This window comes from Patella vulgata, chromosome 5 (assembly GCF_932274485.2).
Source record: "Patella vulgata chromosome 5, xgPatVulg1.2, whole genome shotgun sequence".
NCBI lineage: Eukaryota > Metazoa > Mollusca > Gastropoda > Patellidae > Patella > Patella vulgata.
Genome location: NC_065883.2, coordinates 21,328,800 through 21,353,234, shown reverse-complemented (window position 1 = coordinate 21,353,234; position 24,435 = coordinate 21,328,800). Strand labels below are relative to the sequence as shown.

Here is a 24,435-nt window from a genome sequence, read left to right as displayed (position 1 = left end):
CAAATAACATTAACACAACCTATGCTACTTTGATTTATCCCATGTTATTTTGATTAACTGTTTAATTTTACATCTTTTTCAGTTAGTAAAGTCTTTCTGTTATAATGCCGAAAGTTAAAACAGTAAAGAAATCTACACCAACAAGAAAAACAAAAACATTAAAATCATCAAAATTATCAAATGGTGCTCAAATAAACAACCAAGTTTCATCTACCATACCAACACAAAAACCTTCCATGTCTGTCCAGAAACTGATCAAAACATTAAAAACTAAATATTCTGCAGCTAAGAATAAGACATATGCAGCTAAGATCAAACAGTATATGAGGAATCAGTATGAATTTATTGGAATAAAAGCTCCTGAAAGACGAGCTATAAATAAAGAGGTAATCATGTAATCCAGTGATTCTCAACCAGTGTGCCACGTGAAATTTTGAACGCCACACTAAGAAAATGTGAAAAACCATGTGATCCCAATTGAGTATTCACTGGCGTTCACAGTTGTGTTTTTCTTTATTTAGTTTGAGTCATTCTATGTGTCTATGACTAGTCTCTGTCTACGGTTGTATTCCATCTAGATCTGACTTATCATGTTTTTATTTTGCAAAATTCAAATATTTTTATACGCCCACATTTTCATGTGGACGTATATTGTTGTCGCCCCTGTCCGTCCGTCCACAATTTGTTTGTGGACTCTCTACAGGTCACAATTCTTGTCCGATTTTGACGAAACTTGAAATATATGTTTATCCCCAAAAGATCTCGGCTGCTTTCGATATTGGCATCTATCGGATTAAAACTTCATGGATTATGGCCCCTGTTTGTACGAAAAAATTACGTTTTTAGCTTGTGAACCCTATAGGTCACAATTTTTATCCGATTTTGTTGAAACTTGACATGTAAGTTTATAACCCAAAGATATCAGTTCCTGTCGATATTTGTGCATAACTTCCTGAATTATGGCCCCTGATTGTATGAAAAATCGCGTTTTTAGCTTGTGGACCCTATAGAGGTCATAATTTTTATCTGATTTACTTTAGTCCAAATGCGAAACATCCAAAAAAAAGAAAAAAAAAAGGAAGCTCATAAACTGGGGCCTGTTTCACGAAATTTTAACTAAGATAAAATCCAAATTTTAGTAATTTGATTGGATAATATTAGATTGATTTTATTGCTTTGCCAATCAAAATTGAAATATCTACTAAAATTTGGATTTTATTTTTAGTTAAGATTTCGAGAAACAGGGCCCTGGAGAACAACTGGTAAAATATGTGGTTCTATTTTCTTGAGGATCTAAAATTTAATCAGGAAAAAGGTAGAAAATTGAAGTGAGGGATATAGTAGTTGGTAAGAGGTATTTAGTGGTATAAAGTTTTGGTCATCGGCCTATTTAAAAAAGAGTTTTACTAGATAAAGTTTTGATTAATATTTAGCACTAATCGGCGAATTTGGATTTTCTGGAATTACAGAGTCATTTTGCAGCAGTTGATAGACCCCAACCGTTCCTTATATTTGTAATTCCAATAACTGTAAATGTGGGCTTTATTTATATTTATCTATTTTATATACACATAATGTTGCTGAAATTCAGAACATTCAATTTTTAAATGTCCTTTTTTAAATAACGACATGAAGTAGATCGAGAGACTTCAAAATAATCTTTATGTATATAAAGAGCTGGTATCCTGTACGATTGCACAAGTATCAAAAATATACCGTTAAATGGATCAGTGAGTTTCTTATTCATTTTGCTGACACTGCTTCACACACACGTGGCTTTTTTAATTTTTACCTCTGTGTGGTTATAAAAGGGCCTAAATCTGTCGTCAAAGACGTTCAAATATTATCAATTGACACTTTTTTAGAATTGGATAGACAGATCAATTATCGTTACACATTGGGTGAGTGTATTTTAAATAATATATCATATTTATCTTATGATTTTGTTATTTATAAAGATACTGATACTGCGGTAGTTTATTGTAATGTTATGGCGACTATGGTAATAGTCAACAACCTTTTTTTTTATCAGTTTATCTTAACGATGAATTTATCCGAAAAACGGCAAAGTTATGAACTTGTCCGTAGTCGATCCTATTCAATCGGCGACTGATCGCATCGAGAAGTTTGCGGTTACATGGAGCTCTAATTGAGGTCAAGTAAAGGGACATAACTGTTTATTTTGATCAAATTTACGACAGTTTGCAAGAGTAGCCTAAATGTTAGTCAAGCATACAAACCATATTCTAAATAGCGATCGTTATCTTAATATTTATAAAGACTACCTTTTTACGGAAATTGGTGAATAGGTAAAACCATAGATATCTATTGAATTTCATTTAAAATACTAGATTTTCTGATCGCTGATGTGTCAAGGGAGATAGCGAGGCATCGCGTGCCAATTTGTTTTTATCTTTAAAATAATTTTATTGGTTATAAATTCCACAACTATTTCTCCCAGTATGACAATACTGCATACGTTAATTGTTTTGTAAGAAACTATGTAGCCTTTCACTTATAATCTGTGAGAAAACATGAATGGTGGATCTTCAAATTGCACAATATGCAGACACTATATATATATGAAGAAGGAACCTTGGAGTCGTTTCTTCAACAAACCAGTGAAAGTTTTCTTTCATGTACATGCATGGTCTGTTTTACAGCAACCTATATTGTCAGCGAAGTGTTGAAATTTATTACCGGATTTTTAATTGCACTGACTGCCCTTTATCGTGCTGTTATTCTGCATTGTCATTTAGACTATTATAATATTTTAACAAGCCACCTAATTCACTCACAAATAACATTAACACAACCTATGCTACTTTGATTTATCCCATGTTATTTTGATTAACTGTTTAATTTTACATCTTTTTCAGTTAGTAAAGTCTTTCTGTTATAATGCCGAAAGTTAAAACAGTAAAGAAATCTACACCAACAAGAAAAACAAAAACATTAAAATCATCAAAATTATCAAATGGTGCTCAAATAAACAACCAAGTTTCATCTACCATACCAACACAAAAACCTTCCATGTCTGTCCAGAAACTGATCAAAACATTAAAAACTAAATATTCTGCAGCTAAGAATAAGACATATGCAGCTAAGATCAAACAGTATATGAGGAATCAGTATGAATTTATTGGAATAAAAGCTCCTGAAAGACGAGCTATAAATAAAGAGGTAATCATGTAATCCAGTGATTCTCAACCAGTGTGCCACGTGAAATTTTGAACGCCACACTAAGAAAATGTGAAAAACCATGTGATCCCAATTGAGTATTCACTGGCGTTCACAGTTGTGTTTTTCTTTATTTATTCTATGTGTCTATGACTAGTCTCTGTCTACGGTTGTATTCCATCTAGATCTGACTTATCATGTTTTTATTTTGCAAAATTCAAATATTTTTATACGCCCACATTTTCATGTGGACGTATATTGTTGTCGCCCCTGTCCGTCCGTCCACAATTTGTTTGTGGACTCTCTACAGGTCACAATTCTTGTCCGATTTTGACGAAACTTGAAATATATGTTTATCCCCAAAAGATCTCGGCTGCTTTCGATATTGGCATCTATCGGATTAAAACTTCATGGATTATGGCCCCTGTTTGTACGAAAAAATTACGTTTTTAGCTTGTGAACCCTATAGGTCACAATTTTTATCCGATTTTGTTGAAACTTGACATGTAAGTTTATAACCCAAAGATATCAGTTCCTGTCGATATTTGTGCATAACTTCCTGAATTATGGCCCCTGATTGTATGAAAAATCGCGTTTTTAGCTTGTGGACCCTATAGAGGTCATAATTTTTATCTGATTTAAAAAAACGTATTATTATATCACCGTTACACCCTAAGGAAGGTTGAGATTGAATTTCGTGAAAATCGGATTAAAATTGCCGGACAAAATGGCCGCCGTTTGTACACGAATAGTGTAAAAATATGGTAAATCAAGGTTGTGGACCCTGTCTGGGTCACAATTTTAATTCAATTTTGATGAAACTTGAAATGCATGTTTATAACCTAAAGATTTTGGTTCCTTTCGATATTGTCGCATATCGGATCGTAACTTCCTGAATTATGGCCCCTGATTGTATGCAAAATCGCCTTTTTTAGCGTGTGGTCCCTCTGGAGGTCACAATTATTATCCGATTTAAAAAGACATTTGATTATATCACCGTTACACCGTAATGAAGGTTGAGTTCGAATTTCGTGAAAATCGGACCAAATTGCCGGACAAAATGGCCGACGCTTGTACGCGAATAGTGTAAAAATATGGTATATGTCAAGGTTGTGGACCCTGAAGAGGTCGCAATTTTAATTCGATTTTGATGAAACTTGAAATGCATGTTTATAACCTAAAGATCTTGGTTCCTTTCGATATTGTCGCATTTCGGATCATAACTTCATGAATTATGGCCCCTGATTATACGAAAAATCGCCTCTTTTAGCTTGTGGTCCCTCTGAAGGTCACACTTATTATCTGATTTTAAAAATCGTTTGAATATATCACCGTAACACCATAATAAAGGTTGAGTTCAAATTTCCTGAAAATCAAACCAAAACTGCCGTACAAAGTGGCCGCCGCTTGTACGAGAAAGGTGTAAAAATATGGTATATCAAGGTTGTGGACCCTGTAGAGGTTACAATTTTAATCCGATTTTGATGAAACTTGAAATGCATGTTTATAACCCAAAGATCTTGGTTCCTTTCGATATTTGCGCATATCGAATTGTAACTTCATGAATTATGGCCGTTGATTGTAGAAAAAATCACTTTCTTTTAGCTTGTTCTCTATCCATCTCTCAAAAAGGTGGGCGTATCCTGCCTGACAGCCGCTGGTTCATATATATATTTAGCCAGGTGTGCCGCTATTTTTTCATGCGTTCCAATGTGTGCCGTTGGGAAAAAAGGGTTAAGAACTACTGATCTAATCCAATTAATTTCAAATTCTGTACAAAGAATATATGATTGTGTAATTGAAATAAGGGCAAGAAAAAAAAATGTTTAGGTAGTCTTAGATTTGAAAAGATTCCTGCAAGATATGTTCTCATCTTTTTTGTCTAAAACCTTAATTTCTTGGATTCCTGTGCTCAAAAATAACAATTTTATTTGTACTTGACAAAATGTAAAGCAAAGTTGAAATTGTATATGTTACATTCTTAACATTATACCAGACAATATAAAAGATGTTAGCAGAAAATGACAAATATGTGCCAGATAAATTGACAAGCATCAGAAGAAATGAAATGAAATGATATGGGGTTTAACGTCCTACTGTTTTGCTCCAAAACTGGGCTAATGAAGACGGGCATACGCCATACAGTGTGCTGTGAGGGAAATTTTGCCCGGCCAGCGGCGCTACGGCCTACTCTTATATCAAATTCCAACTGCCAAGGGATCTTTTACATGCACGCCAATTTGTACACAGGACCTCGGGTTTTTGTCCCATCGGAATGACTAGACAGCTGTCCTTGTCAGGCCCTCCGTCCTGCATCACTGACAAGGGGAAACCACGCCGGAAAATCTGGATGAACTTTCTCGGCCAATGCAGGGATCGAACACCCGACCTCCAGGCTACCGAGCAAGCATCTTACCCACTTAGCCACGTGATCCCCAAAGCAACAAAAGAATTGTGACTAAAATTGATGCTTTATTTTGACCAAAACTAAAGAGGTTCGGCAAATATTCATGTTAACTAATACCAATTATAATTTCAGATTTTTGAAGCCCATCCAGTACTGAATCATCCAGATATATATCAGTTATTTTATTTATTATGGCAAGAAGAAGAAAGAGATTATCAATGTTTTGTATTAGATTATTGTGATAAATATATTAAACATATAAATCACCCAGACTGGAATGATCAAAATCTAGAAGTTCTTAAACATTTAATTACAAATAAAAGTTGGTGGGATACTGTTGATCTTCTGGCATCTAAAGGTATGATGGCTTTATATAATGTAGGTCTATATCAGTGGCAGATAATAAGGTGATTCCCCTATATATTCATAAAATATAAATACAAAATCCACGTTAAGCTGTCAGAGCTTTCATCGGATTTGCCCACTGTACTCTTACTATGCTCCTTTCCTATTCCCAGCCAATTATAGCGAGAACTGTCAGCTTTTTATCTAAATCTTACATAATGCGTCTTTAATCTGTCCAAATCTTATTTTTTTAAAAAATTTTTGTTGTAGTTGTTGGAATATTAGTATTAAGTGATAGAGAGAAGTATTCTCAACTAATGGATGAATGGATATCTGATGATAATATGTGGATTAGAAGAACAGCTATATTACATCAATTAAATTATAAACATAAAACAGATACTGATAGACTGTTTAGGTAAGATACCAATAGACTTTTTAGGTCCTACTGTTCTGCTCCGAGTGGGCTAATGAACACGCCAGTGTGCTATGAGGGAAATTTTGTCTGGACAGCGGCACTATGGTCTACTCTTATATCAAATTGCAACTGCCAGAGTTCTTTTATGTGTGCGCCAATGTGTACATGGGACCTCAGTTTTTCTTCCCATCATTTAAATTATACGTTGTGCCTGGCCAGGCCCTTCATCCTGCACCACTTACAAGAGGGAACCACGCCGGAAAATCCCAGTGAATTTTCTCGGTCAACACAGGAATCGAACTCTGGATCTCCAGGGCTAGCGAGCCAATGTCTTACTCACTGAGCCACCGTATCTCCTGAGATCATTTCAACTGTGTGTTTTGGTTTTCTTTCCATAAAATATAACAGAAAAATATCTTCTTTATATATTTTCTTTTTTTTACAGATATAGTTTGCAGTGTGCTCACGAAAAGGAATTTTTCATACAGAAATCTATAGGATGGGCATTGAGAAACCATTTTCGAACCGATCCAGATCTCATCAAAACATTTGTTTCTAAAAACAAATCCAAGCTAGCCACTCTCAGTGTTCGTGAAGCATTAAAACATGCTTAATCAGTAATCTTACAGTAAAAATGTTCTGTTCAAGAAAAGAAGAATTGTTCCATTAAAGGGACAATAACACTCTTGCTGGCTTGAAAGCTCCAGAAAATAAATAATCTCTCTTTCTAAGTACTAGATGTTTAAGTGTCCTACCTGTTGTGTAAATTATCCATTACATCCTATTTTACTTGTCCAGAGGGTTCGAAAATATTTTTAAATCGAAGTTTCATTTGAAAAGGTTTACGTTAGACGTTTCAAACCATTAAAGGCATTATGTTGAATTTTTCAAAATTTTTAAATAAGGTGTGTTAAGATGAAATTTGTATCATCAATTGATTGAAATATTCTAAAATAGTACAATTTGTTGACCAGAATAAAGATTGGGACATATTATTCAGTTACAACAAGAGTGGTATTAAGCCTTTAATGGTGTACATAGAATATATAGACTAAAGAAATAAAATGAAATGGGGTTTAACGTCCTACTGTTATGCGCCTATTATAGACTAAAGTAGTGATCCGTGATCCCATTTTCTAAAATATACAAAAAACATATTCCCACCAAAAAAGCCAGATTTACACTGGCATAACTTCTTAGCAAATCGGCAAGACTATGCCTTAGGAATGAAAATTTATGTGATGTGTATGAAATGGTTTACCCAGGACTTGATTGAATATGAATTGAGGTTTAACATCCTATGTTCTGCACCAAGCAGGCTAATCAAGACAGGCATATTCCATACAATGTGCTATAGAAATTTTTCTCGTAATGTAGCGTTACAGCCAGCTCTTAATTCAGTTTCTTACTGTCAGGGGATCTTTAATGTGCCATGAATATTGAACACCCAGGACCATGGGTTTTTTTTTGTCCCAACCTGGGTAACTTCCTCCAGCTTAGTGGATTGCCAGGTAACTTAAATGGGTTCATTCTTGTTGATTTAAATATTATTCATGTTTTATTGTATTGTGGAATTTTAATACATATATTACATTAGAATATTATTTTGGATAGGCATTCAGTCCAAATAGATTATTTACCACTTATAAAACTTTTATATCTATCTATTGCATATAGTTTTTGTTATTTTAAAATGTAAATGATTGTGACTGTGTATAAATTTAAATTGATCAGATGATAACTTTGGACTCGAGGGAGCATCCAAAACTCAGGCAGTAATTATCGGAAATCATACATGTACAGGGTACTATGAGGAAAATTTTGTCTGGACAGCAGCGCTACTCTTATTTCAAATTCCAACCGTCTCATCTGAACAACTAGACAGCTGTCTTTGTTAGGGTCTCCATCCTGCACCACTGACAAAGGAAAACTGCACAGGAAATCCTACAGAACTTTCTTTGCCAACACCGGGAGCAAACCCAGCGAGCCAGAGTCTTACTGAGCCACTGCAGCTCCTGAAAAACAATAAGATTCTTCGTCTCGTAACCTTAAACACTGTACATGAATTCTTAAAGTCAATATTAACTTAGCCTCTAAAGCACACAATGTGTTTCAATCTGAACGACAGACTCACCCTTCCTGCAGAGAAGTGACTCTGACACAGTGAATAGCCATGATATCCATATGACGTTATCTAAACGTCACAGGTCATGAGGTCACATCAACAAACAAATGTAAACACCATCATTATGATCATTATCAACATTACAAGACACAATGTTACATTGTAAACAATAGCCTTCTTGCAGCCTTTAGGACTGTATAATCCGTACAGAACGTCTTATCGCTTCTTCCAATGATTTTTCACAAAAATAACATCGTCTACAACTCTAGATTTGATATCGGCATATTGGCACTATTTTGTGCTTCGGTCCTGTCTATTTCAGATATACACAATCAATTCTGTTAATGTTTTTAGCGTGGGGATTGACTAAAAGTTAATTTATTTCAGTTCTAAACAAAAATTTAAAATTTTAACGCAATTTTAAAAAAATAGCCAAATTCTGGCTGGGATTAATGAGCAAAATGGCCATTCACTGTATACGTGCGAAAAAAAAAAACCCAGCTACCATTTAATTTTCGTACGTTAGTTACGTACGAATGTGTTTGTGTGATGCTAATTGAAGGTCGGTTGGGGAGGTCCAGGAATTTCTGGTGGTAACTTGGACCGAAGTTGAGTCCACAACGGCTGCTTTAAATAAATGAGTATTTTGGGGAATACTAACCCTAACCCTTTAAAGAGGGGTAAAAGCTAAACTGGATCCCAGTTCACTCTTTAAAAAGGGTTAGGGTTGGCATTCCCCCAAAATACCTAGGATTGCACACATGACCACAGAAACAAAGATAGGTTGCCAGGCAATGAAACATACGCCCACAGCAGCTATATCGTCCGGGCAGTAAACCAGAGTTGTCGCATATTTTTACTTTTTTCGGTAATGAAAGATTTATAATACATTAAAATCTGATTAAGAGTAACAACTCATTAAGTAATTATCAGAAAACCATTAGAACTTGTTTGGTTTTTATAAAGTTCTGCCCCATGCTAACATTTAATATATGAAACTTTTAACATCATGGATTTAGCTGTTCAAGTCATAAAGCTTCATTGAAAATCAATATACTTGTTTGTCTCAAGACCTTAAACTCTGTGTATCAATCTAAAGTCAATCGGATGATAACTTTAGCCTCTAGAGCGTCCACAAGATTTTTCATAGTAATCAAGGGCCATAACTCTGGCAGTAATTATCGGAAATCGCTGAAAATCAATAGGCTTCTTCGTCTAATGACCTTAAACACAGTGTATAAAATTAAAGTCAATCAGATATTAATTTTAGCCTCTAGAACGTTCACAATGTTTTTCTAAGTGATCAAGGGCCATAACTCTGGCAGTAATTATCGGAAATCGCTGAATATCAGTAGGCTTCTTCGTCTCATGACCTTAGACACTGTGTATAAATTTAAAGTCAATCGGATATTAACTTTAGCCTATAGAGCGTCCACAAGCAATTGTGGACGCCGGACGTATAAAAAGTGCATTGACAATACATTAACTCCATTACTTTTCTATCTTTAGTTAACCAGTTAGCTGAATAATCGAATAGAAAATGCAGAAAGAGATACCATCGATCACTAGTAACTTGCCCTTTTACAGTACTACTACTTAACTAATAATCTGTAAAATATATAAAACGTGGTTTGGTTTTTTGATAATTTATTATAATATAGATATAATTCATTTATTTGCTATATATATACAATTAAATAACAAGATAGTAGTATGCTGAGGTATGAAATAAAGGCGATGATGACTAAAAATATCTAACAAAATAATATGCATTCATTAGTCAATAAATTTCACAAATTCTTATCTCCTTCAGATTGTCATTTAGTCTGGATTCAAATTTTTATCACTTGAACTATCAAAATAATCCAAACCCAAATGGACGTCTCGGAAGAAATCAAAATTAATAAAATTATTGCAATTATACACAGAACATAAACAAACACATAACGTACAAAATGAATGTTTTTAAAAGATAAACATCAAGAAGTCAATTATGTTGATATCACAGTATTAGACTTAGAGACAAAAAAATTAAATATAATATACGCAACTTTCTATAAAGCATCTTTCTCAATATTTAGAATGTCAAAAAGTAAGGATTCTTTAACTAAAACCATGTTATATAGGAAGACCAGAGGAAATTCTTGATTGTGAACCTGGAACGTTTAGAATTGCAATTACATGTACGGGTAATTTAATTTTGTCACTCACGATAACTGATGTGGTGTGGAAATAGAATTGAGAAATAATAAAACATATTCTAAAATATTCATATTTTTAGTGTAATTGTATTGGAGAGAATGCTAAAAGTAAATTAACTACATCATACTTTAAACATAATATTCATTGTACAATTTGCAACCAGCTCCCGCTAAATAAGACATGTCACACTCCCTTATTTTAGATATGACATAAAACAAGAAAACAATCTTTTAGTTAATAAATATTGTCGTCTTTAAAAATTACCTTAGTTCAATTCCAACAATGCTCAAAGGCAAAAGATTGACTCTCTTTTTATTTTTGTTATATTTTAGTCATTTCAATCACTTATATCTGAATAGTAGTATTATGAAGTATCGTACCAACTTCAAATATCTAAATCATTTCATATAAAACACAATTTAACAATCTTTTAAGTACAAACATATCTCATTTAGCTGGAGCTGGTCACATTTAATATTTATAGAATATGACAAGACAATAGAGACAATTAATTTATGTATAAATCCACCCATGAGAATAGTTTCATACAATTTAGCATTGTTATTTACATATATACAATGTTAATAATGATAATAATGTGTGCAGTATACAGTAGTCAATGGCTAATAATTAGATGGATGGATGTAAAGAGGGACCTTTCCTGTGTATTAGACCTTACAATGTTTCTTTTCTTTGTCAGATCTACAGTCAAATTTTGATCTCATTTCATCTCTTTTCTTGACTTTCTAATTATTAGGTATGTGCACTTACCAATCCTGACACAGGACAGCATGTAGCACCATTGTTTCATGCACAATACCAACCGTTTGGTACCAGTACATAACTTACTTGGGGCATGAATTGGATAATTACATTGGGGTACCTGGCTATACATGTATACCATAGAGCCACAGAGCTCTCAGACTGAAAGTTATGTTCACAATAAGATTTTACCACATATTAACCCAAAGTAAATTTACCAGAAGTACACACCAAGTGTATTACTATCAGTTACTTATACCAACACAGAGTCACATCTATTTAACAGAATGGAGGAAAGGTGTAAATAACAGAATATACAAGTATAATATACACAATGTTATATATCTATTTATCACATAATTATCATTACTTGCTGAAGTTACTCTGGTGTATATCACACAGTGACGGTTGCAGGATATTTGGTGGGGGGGGGGGGGTGTCTGGTTGCTTGATTGTCCTCCGAGGAAATTTTAAAAAGTCTGAGAGTCAATTGTGACTTCTGGCGAATATCTGGTCCGAATATAACATTCAATTTCAACCAATCCAACAAAAAGATCGAATTTACACATTTCATACAAACAGAATAATAAGTTAATTTTTATACTGTTATTTAGGGGGTCCTGGCTCACCTGGATCCGTCACTGATATCACAGACAATATATATATATATATAATACATTAAAGGGACTGATGAAGACAAAAGTCTTGAATGGACATATCTGATCCCTGACAGCTTTTTACTCTTAATACATGTGGAGATCATCACAGATAAATATACTATTACCTACAGTATATAAACCATAATATAAATATCATTCGTATACATGAAAATATACCAGCATATATAATACACATAAAACTGATAACTTAGTAGGTTTAAAGAGGCATTAGAACTTTAATTAAGAAACTAAATGTAATTAATTTCATGTACATGTAATATATTCAAAATCACCCTAGACTTGGTGAGTGACTGCTGAACTTTGAAATGTACACCATAGGCTAATAATAAGTACACCTTGTACAGAACATGCAGGCAGATCTGTCTCAAATTTTATATACAATCTAATTTAAAAACCCTTGATATAACTGTAGTCAAATCACTGAAAATTGAAAATTATAGTTTTAAAATCTTCAAAGGTCTAATGCCTCAAAATATGAATCATATGAGACTTGGGTCCATTGGACATCCGCTTTCAATATTCATACTTCTACTTTTAGCAATGATTCTTTTTTTGCAGCAGTTTAATGTCATATAAGTCTACATTAAAATATATTAAAATAATAATGACATAATAAATATACTTATATGACCATGCTACTTTTAAAGCTGTAAATATTATAAAAAGCTATCACGATGATGTATATAATAGAAATCTATGCAGTTTTATTATAATTCATCTAATCCAAATGATGGTTTATGACTGGATGTGGAGATCAATCTGTGGAATGTTTATCATGGTCTTTTATGTCACCAATCTGAAATAAAAGTATCAAAACATCTAGATCTAGGTCTAAGCGTATGATAAATTTCTAAAACAAAACTATAATGTAAACAAGCAGTTGCCATGCAAGATACGCACACATTTTGCAAGAGATGGACAGAGAACCACTACCAGCTAAAAAAGCGATTTTCATACAATAAGGGGCCATAATCCAAGATGTTACGGTCAGACATGCGTCAACATCAAAAGGAACCAAGATCACATACAGTACAATACTGTTTTAGTAATAAGTATGTTTCAATGTACAGAATTACAAGGTATCCAGCAAAATACCTCTTTGTGAGAGTGCAGAGGATTTGACTGTATCTTACAATATGTATATAACACAAACAGTAAGTTACACATATATACATGTAACTACTGGTACACTTACAAATGCTATAAGCTTCTAACCTCCAAGAGAGGCAAAAAGGCAATGATAATGAATGTCCACATGGTAGAGATCTACATGCATCTAAGGTTTTGGAAATGGCAGCAGTTAACAAGGACAACATGTAGTTTGGAGTGTTAGCTTTTCAAAGCAAAGCCACTATATTTGCATTCATAAATAGACTAAATGAAGTAATATTCTGTGCATTCTCACTCTACCCTTTTGAATCAGATAGAAAGTATAATTTATAAACTATTGCCTTCACAAACTATATTTTTGATCAGTTTTGTCTAAGTAGGGTAACCAGGGGCTGCCAGGCAAGATACGCCCACATTTTGCAAGAGATGGATAGAGAGCAAGCTAGAAACAAAAGCGATTTTTTGTACAATCAGGGGCCATAATCCATAAAGTTATGGTGTGAAATGCGCAAATATCAAATGGGACTGAGACCATCGGTATATAGATATGTTTTAAGTTTCATCAAAATTGGAAAAAAATTATGACCTCTAGAGGGTCCACAACCTTCGTGTTACATAATTTTACACAATTTGCATACAAAGAGCGGCCATTTTGTCCCGCAGTTTCATTTTGTAAATAGTACAAAACCTTCACATACATGCAGGTGATAGTTAGATAACAAAGAATATTAACAACATGTGATTAGTATGAAACATTTGCATGCAAAATATATTGTATAGACAACTGACGCAAAGTTCATTCAGGTTATGTGAATGTAAGGTAGTTGAACAATTACAGTTCCAGATCATGGATTATGTAAGATTTAGATAAAGAGCAGTTCATTCTCGCTATAACTATAATAGTTTAAAATAGATAAAGAAATATGACAATATTCAAAGTTGTGTGATCGCCAAAGTCCTCGTGTAGTGTGCTACATGTACATGTACCTCCACTTAAATTACGGCGATATTTGTCTCCAAACTCTCACTTTGCTACATGTACCTCCACTTCAATTATGGCGATATTTGTCACTTAGTGTGAGCCAGACTTTGCTCAGAATAACGTGATTTGAATGAAATTTTCAATATATTCTTTTTTCATTATCTATTTTTGAACTATAAATATAGCATTCCATCCTGTGGAATTCACCAACAGCAACATATTTACCAAATTTGTTTAAAATATGACCCGTTGATTACAGCTGAAATATGGAGGAATGTAGAATATGTCCATACTGAAATAAACAATCTTTATCAAATTCAAATAGCGCGCATAAAATGGCCACAATACTTACTATCACCACCTCTTGATCTTGTCTGACCGGTATGGACATCGTATTTTAAACTGTTATAAAAATCAAAATTTAAAGCTTTCTCGTCATTGCTGTTAGTTGCGTTAGTTCTGAAGCAGGAATATATATTCATAATTAGTAAATACACATAAAGATAGGTTGCCAGAGCATGCAGGGTAATAGATATGGGTCTACAAAAAATCATGCAAGAATTGAATGAAATGCTACACAAAAACAAAGAGGAATAGGTTGCCAGAGCATGCAAAATAATGATAACACATAATGAAGTGTCACACAAAAACCACACAAATAGGTTGCCAGTGCATGCTTATTAATAAAACATAATGAAATGTCACACAAATAGGTTGCCAGTGCATAATAATAACACATGATGATGAAATGCTACACAAAAACACACACAGGTTGCGAGTGAATGGTAAATACGAATGATTACACAGCTTTAAGGCACATGTCCAAACAAGCATATGTCCAAACAAATAGAATTTCATCAGCAAGATAACAAAAAGTTGGTGTCCATCTGTTTTCTAATTTAAAAATAAATTCATCTGATCCCAATATTTTACAAATAAATCATAATCATACACATATGGTGAAATTCATTAGGTAGAATGTTTTTATGTAGATATGTACATGTACAGTATAGCCACATTCTATATTCCTCAATCTGTGGATCCTATAAAACAAGGCTTCCTTCGTTTTGAGCGACAATAAATCAAGCGAGTAATACACATAATAAAATATTTAGTGTCTTCATACTAGATTACTTCTCAATAAAGAAAATACAATTGATGTAGGTTCCAACCAGATAAGAAAAGATGGATTGAATTTAAATTGCCTTAAGAAAATGCAGGGAGGGAGACAGAGGGACATTAGGTAAAAGCATAGAAAGGTAACCATCAAATTTCTTACCTGGCTATTCTGTATGAGTTAGGAAGTTTTTTATAACTGGATGGTTGATCTGGTGGTTTAGGAGCAAAAGATTGACTGTTATTCTCATTTTCACTTAAATTTTCCCCAGATGGTGCTTCAAGTGTTTTTTGCTGTGCTAGCTTCTGTTGAGCTTCCAATGTTTTTTTATGTATTCGTTCTTGTCTTGTTTCTATTATTTGACCGTCACTGTTAAACCCATCATTTTGTTTATGTTGGCTTTCAGATGTGGTCGGTCGGTGCGTTTTTTCATTTTGCTGTGTTTTAGTGTTTTTTTGTTTTGAACTAACTGGCCTTGTTTGCGAACTTTCATACCCTTCTGAAGCTGTCTTTTTTGGAAGTGCATGTTCATTGACGTCTACATTCGGTCTTGGTGTAGGGCGATCTAGTTGTGCAAAATTAGCTCTTGGGTTGGAATGTTCACTTTGCTGGGCACTGTTTACTCCTGGCTTTGAATGTTCAGGCTGCTGTGCACTGTTCAACCTTGGCTTTGAATGTTCATGTTGTTGCACATTATTGACTCTAGGCTTTGAATGTTCACTCTGTTGAGCACTGCTAACTCTTGATTTGGAGTGTTCACTTTGCTGAGCACTGATTACCCTGGGCCTTGTGTGTTCACTTTGTTGGGCACTGTTCACTTTTGGTTTTGAATATTCCATATCGTTTCTGAATCTTTGCTTTGAACGCTCGGCACTTGTAACTCTAGTCTGTGAATTAGAATGATCATTTTTACCATCCGTGTTATTTGAACCATTTAACGTTCTCTGGGCTGCGTGAGCTTGAGCAACCATTGCTTGATGCTTTGCGCGACTTTGTTCCAACAGAGCTTTACTTTGCTCCATTAATCTCTGTTGTTTGAACATTTGTTGTTGAGCGAACTGTAACTGTCGTGAATTATGATAACCGCCTGTACTATAGTGAGTATTTCCTGTAATCTGACCATACGCATTAGCAATATCTCGAACCTGACCAGCATCTTCAATAAAGGTATTAAAGGTTGTGTTAGCATTGCGGTGATGAACATTTTGACGACCATGCGAAGTGGATTGTGGTTTTGAAGACATGTATGACGTAGTACTTTTGTAACTGGTTGTCGGGCGGGTAATATTCTCCTCAGACGTGTAGCGAACCTTGGCTATTTTAGGAGCAACATAATTTTGTTGATTGTCATTATTATAACTAACAATGTTCTGATGATTAAAATTAGCACCAGTATTATTACTATAATTATTATCAGGCGTTGAACGGATAGAACTTGCTGTTCCTGGTCTATTGCCATGGTAACCAGATGGTGGACGGGTGGCTATGTTTTCTTGACTGAGGACACAACTTCCATTAAATGCAGAGTATTGTCGAGCTTGTTGACGAACAGCCAATCTCTGTAAGGCATCCTGTATTGCTTGTTCATTATAGGTATCTGGAAAGCAAAATAGAAATAATAAAACCTGAATCCGATTTTAAATTTGGGACATTTTATATAAACAGTTTTGCGCTGTAATTTATCAATTTCACTTAAAACTTTTTTTTTTTAATTTCTTTACTTTTAAATGTACTGTATATAATATACACCCAAACTATGTTGAGTGGGGTATAAAAAAGGTGATCCACTATATTTCATTTTTTTTTTTCAAACAACCTTCAATAAGACCATCCTACATGGTGATATGTCCTTACCTACAGTTGGTTCAGATGGAGCAAATGAAGGGTTCACAGGTCGTTGTACAACAGCAGATACAGGTCTATTGGTAGGTGATTTACCTGGTTTATTGAAATAACATATATTAGTTTCAAAACTATAAACAAAATAATACAGTTATAAACTCAAATTGTCCATTCTTTTAGACTAATTAATAACCAAATTTTCAGACTACATTAATATTATTGTAATAAATTTTAAAATGTCTACTAATTAATAAGCAATTAATTATTACTAATAAAATTGTTCCTTCTTTTAGAATAAATCAACTACTAACCAAATTTTTAAACTACATAAATGTTATTGTTATGAAACTTAGCCTACTAATTATAAATAAACAATTCATTATTGCTTCATGCACATTATTTTTTGTTAGTAGAAGGAATTATAACATTTGAATAAGGGGTGGTTCATTCTGAATGACCTAGGAAAAAAACTGTAATAATGTATGAGAACTCGAGTCATCTGTTCTTTTAAAGCTGCATATTTTAGACAATATCTAATTTTCAACAGCTTAATCCATGGTAAAATCTACTGCAATTCATTATTTAACATTCAATTAAACATACATTATGCAAGAGCTAAATCTGTTTATTGCAAGTCTTTCTTTAGGCCTGAAATGTTTTCTAAATTATTAATTAGACATTAATTAACTTATCCAGGTCAAAATCAACTCTCGATGGCATCGGATTTCGACGATATTAAATAGATTAGAAACTTTCAGCCATATTTAGATTTAAGCCAAAAATGGAGGAGTGACAACCAGTATGGTGGTTGAAATTATTGCACACATCTTGTCAAACCTTCAAAGGCTAAGACCTTCGCTCGCAATAGAGTAATTTGAAAGAAATTTTCAAATTTTTCATTTTACATTATCTATTTTCGAACTATTATAGAAAGAATAGCCAGCTCTTTATCTAAATCTTACATAATGTATCTTTAAAAAAAACAAATTCAAAATATCAATGTTAGATAATCTCCCGGCTTGGACTCAATCAGACATAAAAGGTCAAACTTATGGTTTGCTTTTTTTTCCTGCAGATTATATCTTTGTAAATACGGAACAGACTAAAATGGTGGTTTTTACTGAATTCAAAATTCTTGAGCGGCTTTAAATTAGTTTTAGTACCGGTATATTCAGCCCAATTAGTAGAAATAGTGAAGTTAAATATCTTAAAAATTTCAAGTGTGTGGCAGGTGACACTAAATATAAATGGTGACGATAAAATACTCAATCAAAAGGTACAGACATATACACACAGGTAAATGCATTGTGAAATGTGAATGTGATGCACGTATGGTTTTAGCAATCAAAACTACAAGTTACAGAATTCCTTGATTAACACACAGATTGGCCTCCCATTTAATGATAATACATTTTATCTAAAGATACTATTACTAATCTGATCTGTTTTATAAAGAATGGACTGAAGTATTAGAAATCAGATCTTTGCCGAAATATTCCATAACGACGAACATCACAAATGCCACCCAATGATGTCAATCCTATTTCAAGCTAATATAATGATACCATACTCTGATTAAAACACAGATCCTATTTTGTTTCGATTTTTATAGTTCAAAATTTCGTAAGATTGGTTAGCAAGGCAAATTTTCCTAAATGTAATAATGTCATTGTAGGTGATATCACTAAGGTGGAAGCGGTTGTTAATCAAAACTATTTCACACAAGTTAGCACAGCTTGCAATTAACAATCAAAGGAGAGCTGACTGTTGTACAAAACCAATGGTATAAATTCAACTAAACCTGGAAGCGGTTGTTAAATAAAACTATTTCACACAAGTTAGTATAGCTTGCAATTAACTGAAGGAGAGCTGACTTTCGTACAAAACAAATGGCATAAATTCAACTACACCTGGACAGTTAAAACTCACTACTGCTTAAAAAGGTACAGTGATTATAATATGTGTGGCAGACGGCTTAAGAAAACCAGTCGGATGTCACACTGGCTCAAAGTGAGATAAATGCCAAAATACAATGTTAACCATTATATAGGTCAATTTTCTGTTCTTAACATATTTACATTTTATGAACTGTTATTTATGAAAATATATAGTTTTGCAACAGAAATTATTTGAAATACATTTTTTTTTAAATTTTCTGAACCGTATGAGACTTGCAGAACAGTGCCAGTGCCTGAAAGTCCATAACAATGTTAGCCTATTTTGTTGGTAGATAAATACAGAATGATAAATACAAAATAACTAGTTCCAACTTGGGAATCATAAAAAAAATTAATTCCTTAGTCTGTAAATAATTGTTAACTGTGACATTAGGTTTAAACTGCATTTTCTCTCTTCATTTTCTTTGGATTATCTCATTTTCTTGAATGTTGATTATCTTTAGATAGTTTTCAACTGATTTTGACATTTAAAGATTATTTTGATGCAAAATTTCTGCTTGGCACACGTACCATGATTTTCTAAATTTTTACCATGTGAAGGGTTTTATTATTGCAAATTGGTAGATGAATATAAAAGAGTAATGAAAGATTAATGATTTGGAAAACAGCATTCCACTCCTTCAGTTATTATTGAGAGATTACAAAAACACAAATAAACCACAATAAAAATATTACAATATTGTTATCATGCAACATATATATATATCTGCCAACTCAATCCATGTAACACATAGTTATATACCTTTAGCCATATTACCAGTTGATGCCGATCGAGGACGGAGCAATCTTTGACTGTATATAGATACAGCATCAGTGTATGTATGTTTAGCGGATATTGGTCTGTTATTACCCACGAATGCCCCATGATTATTCACTGCTCTAAGATCTGTATTTGAAGCACTACGAACTAAGAAAGAAGGGTTAAAGGGTTAAAATAAAAAAATCCTCAAGAAATGAAATGTGTCCAGATCAATTCCATTAAAACATTATTCAAGTAATAGAATATAACTTTATGTAAAAGATTTCCAAATGTCAATGAGAAACGTTTTGATTTTGTTCTGGAAAAGAAAAGCATTTAGACATTATACTTTTACAGTTGGCAAAGTTACTAGGAATCTAAACTCTTAGAAGCTTTTTGTTCAAAAAATTTGCTAAGTCAAGTGTGCAAAATAAAAAATAGAAATCTAAATGAAGGGAAGCATTCACTTAGAAAAAAAAACAACAACACTTATTCTTGATGCACTGAAGAAATATTTAGTAAGCTAATTTTTGTCGAGTTATCAAGTCCTAATAACATCATAGTGCGAAAACAAAATCAAATTCCTACAATTATTGTTATCACAAAATTAAAATACATGTAATCTGACACTGAGACTAAGAACACAGGATTTAACAAGATTTCTTTGGGGATATTTTTACACAATTTTTTTTTTAATTTCTGTTTCAATTGTAACTAAATCTGTGCTGAAACCAATCTAGTGTAAGCAGCAAAAATAAAAAATAATTCTAAAAGAATGCATTCGAATTTGAACTACTAGTTTACCTGCTAAACGAAGAAAAGCTGAAAATATTAGTTTTTAAAAAAACTTTGGTTAAAATACTAAATTATGTTAATTTTCTATCAATCGAAGAAATTGAAATTAAAAAATAAAATTTGATTAGTTCTAAATACCATTTTATAAATTTTACAACGAATCAGGGCAAATAAATAACAGACTTGTCTCTTTCTCAATAAATCATTTAATAAACGACATCAATTAATTACAGAAAAAGATTCTGACACCATGGCATAATGATTATATTTGATTTTAACATCTTATAAAAGGGAATGACTTGATTCAGTGGTAAATGGTAATATCACAACTGAGCACTAGGAATGGGTCCAAAAACATTGAATTAGTGGTAACTGATATCGTTTATAAACACGGGAAATGGGTCAACAAAACACAGTTTCCCAGTCGCTAAATGCCACTCAAAGATTAGGGAATGCGTCAAAAGGCAAAAACATTGCCATATTATACAAAATTCTGGAAATTCTATGTCTTGAACCCTGAATATCCAATATTCCAATTTTATTTTTCATCTGACTGGACATACACTGTAACCCGGGTATTGTTTAATCTTGTGTATTTAGCCCGTATTTCTTTCATGTTTGTTCAATATTGAATCTTCAATAGATAAATGGGGAAAATGTTTAATATCACCCAAATTAATCTAATTTATACTTGTGTCCACTGTTCAAAAATATGTCCCAATTAATTATTAAACATTAATATTCAATGGGGTTATTTATTTTGGAACAGTTGTCAGGGAAATTAAACACCTGTAAATTTCACACTCGTTCTTAAAATTAAACGGTCAGCTTTAAACTGGACACAAGTACAAATTAGATGATTTTGGGTAATTATACATGTAGATGATTTTTACGAATTTTCTAAAGAAGATTGTTTTTTTTTTAACAAATGTGAAAGAAATAAGAATTAAATACTCATGATTAAACATTAACCAGATGACAGTGATATAAACAAGGAAAATTTTTGACTTACTTCTTGGAACATCTTCCCATGTAACGAGACCGTTATCACTGTCTTTACGTTTAACTAATGTTTCTGTTGTAGTAGTAGATGTAGTATTAGATGTAGATATAGGTGGTTGCGTAGTAGTATCACTAGTACTAGTAGTAGATTTACTATTACTACCTAGAAATATACTGGCTGATTTATTGATTCTAGTGTACGTAGTTAATACATCCTCTAATTCTGCTTCGCTGTTTACAAAATAAAAATATTATATTCAAAGGTAATACTGCAAAAACATAAATCTTAAATTTAAAGAGGAATTATCTATCTCTTGTGAAGAAAATAAATGTTAGTAAATTTGAATAATATCATATTCATAACTAGTTTAAATTCACTTTATTAATGAGGATCAAAACACTGACATGCTCAGACTTCTTCTAAGAGTAAGGTAGATTTTTTTAAAAACTCCTTGAATACATTAGCATATTTGTACAAGTGACTACAACTCATAAAATTGAAAATATGGTGTTTATATTATTGTAGCGATGACTTGAAAGATTTGGCATACCATACAATTTAATTTGAACTGATTAGACTTATGAGATGAAAATTAAAATTTTTTAAAAATTTTTATGAACAAATGAATAAAAAAATAAAGATTATTTTAATGCAACCTAATGGGAATTAACATCAATGCAAAACATTTTAAAAAATAAATAGCTTCTTACAAGTCATATAATACCAATTGTTATGTTATCTGGGACAATAAGTACAATCAGGCTTTTATCTTTGATGATCTTATTGAATTTGCTATATGATAGAAATATGCATTAAAATAATGGTCGTTACTCTTTATAAATATCAGAATATTTTTAAATTCTGACTTACCTGACTGTTTTAACAAAATGATCAAACTTGTTTTCATTTAAACCTTCAGTACTTTCACCTCGTCTCAGATGTGTCTTATCTATTTGTTGACGAGATTTCAGTTGTTCAGTTTCCTGTAATATTATTGCCATGGCAATGAAATATACATACAACTTTGTCGCCCATGCTGTTATAAGTCATAAGGAATATGGGTGGATAATACCTTAATAGTATATTGTAATTTATAACTTCTGAAATATGTTTTAAAATTTTTATTACATTTCTATCTTTTCTTTCGGTCGCCCCAAAAATTAGTTTCTCCATGATCTTGGTTCATTTATTGCAGTTCTAACATCAAAATTTCCAAAGTTAAAAACCTAACATCTATATTTTCCAAAACAATAAATCATATTTTTTTACCTTATTATAGATATGAACAAAATCTCCCAACTGTTTAGCCAGTATTCGTTTTCTATCACTTAGTGGAAGTTTACGACTTGGTACAACAACTTTAAATGATTGTTGTAAATTTACAGCAGCTCTTTTTAAAAACCTCAACACCAAATCCTGTAAAATACATTAACACAGGTCAGATGATCATTACACCATCTTAATGAGGGAGACACTGTGGCTCAGTGCGTAAGGCGCTGGCTCAGTAAACAGGAGGTTTACATGATTTGGTCCTGGAGTTGGTAGATAAAGCTCAAGATTTTCCGGTATGCTTAATACATCTCAGGTATCATCAATATTACATCACTGAGTGACTCATTGAGTAAGGCTTGGGCTCACTGAACAGATGGTTTATGCAGTAGATCTTGGTGAAGGCAGAGATAGTTTGACAGGATTTTCCAGTATGGTTTCCCTATTGTCTGTGGTGCAGGATGGAATGCTTGGCAAGGAACAGGAGTCATTCAATTGTTCAATTTTTAGGATGATAAACTCTTCAGCTTATAGTTAATACAATTAAGTATGCTTATATAAAAACATCCTTGTACTGGCCACATGGGAGCCATTGTGGATCAGTGAGCACAACGTTGGCTTGCTAAACTTGATGTTTGATCCCGGCAAGGGACAATGTATAGTTGTTCGGATGGGACGAAAAACCTGAGGTCTCGCATACACATTTGCACGTAAAAGATCCCTTGGTATTTGGAATTTGATATAAGAGTAGGCTGTAGCGCCGCTGTCCGAGCAAAATTTCCCTCATAGCACACTGTATGGTATATGCCTGTCTTCATAAGCCGTTAAACTCCATTTCATTTTATTTTATTTGTATTGGTCAGTTTTTTTTGTTGTTATCAAATAAAATATATGAGGAGTATGAATGTATACGAATAATATTTTACCATTTGCTCATTTAAAGCATCAATAGCTTCTGTAGATAATACATTAGAATCTGTTAATAATCTGTCTTCAACTCGTACTAAATACATCGCAAATGCTGATCTAGCTTGTACTTTACTGAAACACAAAATAATACATCCAATTCTACGTCATTTCAAAATAAATTTACAACCATAAACACATCTTAAAACATTTTGTAATTGTTGCCAATAGATAATTATATCACAAATAGTTTACCTAACATTATAAATAAATGGTGTGTTTACATGCAGAAATATAATTGTGTTTTTTAAAGTCAACTTTTTTATAATTCCTTATTTTATGACATGAAACTATTATAAGGACTAATAAACATAGTAGAACCGACAGCCCTGGTTTGTTCTAATGTTCCCAGATATACAATACATCCTTACACTAGAGACCGGGTACCATTCAGATTTGACGAAAAAAGGAAAGAAACTGAGCCTACTATCTAGAATCTAATACTCGCATGCAGATAAAAAATTGCCATCCAGAAAGTGTTAAATGCCGTCGTCAAGATTCATCAAAAAACGTCCAGTTTGTGCTACGTATAGTT

General features: G+C 32.9%; 2 protein-coding genes across 3 annotated transcripts in view; one reads left to right on the top strand and one right to left on the bottom strand.

Moving 5' to 3' along the window:
* The first annotated feature begins 1,763 nt into the window (after positions 1-1,763).
* LOC130010424 (uncharacterized) lies at positions 1,764-7,976 on the top strand. Of its 2 annotated transcripts, none has more exons than XM_050548271.2 (5): positions 1,764-1,901; positions 2,880-3,183; positions 5,720-5,945; positions 6,203-6,350; positions 6,796-7,976. In XM_050548271.2, exons 2-5 carry the CDS (start codon positions 2,902-2,904, stop codon positions 6,962-6,964), a joined length of 825 nt encoding a protein of 274 aa, XP_050404228.2. In that variant the 5' UTR covers positions 1,764-1,901; positions 2,880-2,901; the 3' UTR covers positions 6,965-7,976. The 2 variants fall into 2 exon arrangements, with proteins under 2 accessions (XP_050404228.2, XP_055956794.1); XM_056100819.1 differs by lacking the exon at positions 1,764-1,901 and adding an exon at positions 2,008-2,309.
* Positions 7,977-10,105: 2,129 nt separating this feature from the next.
* Positions 10,106-24,435, bottom strand: part of LOC126820366 (tubulin polyglutamylase TTLL5) — a 31,996-nt gene continuing 17,666 nt past the window's right edge. The window contains exons 25-34 of the mRNA XM_050548264.1: positions 23,861-23,975; positions 22,935-23,081; positions 22,536-22,648; positions 21,675-21,895; positions 20,672-20,689; positions 19,871-20,035; positions 17,183-17,266; positions 15,491-16,925; positions 14,564-14,670; positions 10,106-12,915 (exon numbers count right to left, since the gene is read on the bottom strand). Coding sequence (XP_050404221.1) covers positions 12,908-12,915; positions 14,564-14,670; positions 15,491-16,925; positions 17,183-17,266; positions 19,871-20,035; positions 20,672-20,689; positions 21,675-21,895; positions 22,536-22,648; positions 22,935-23,081; positions 23,861-23,975 — 2,413 coding nt within the window. The 3' untranslated portion in view covers positions 10,106-12,907. The remainder of the gene's footprint in view (positions 12,916-14,563; positions 14,671-15,490; positions 16,926-17,182; positions 17,267-19,870; positions 20,036-20,671; positions 20,690-21,674; positions 21,896-22,535; positions 22,649-22,934; positions 23,082-23,860; positions 23,976-24,435) is intronic.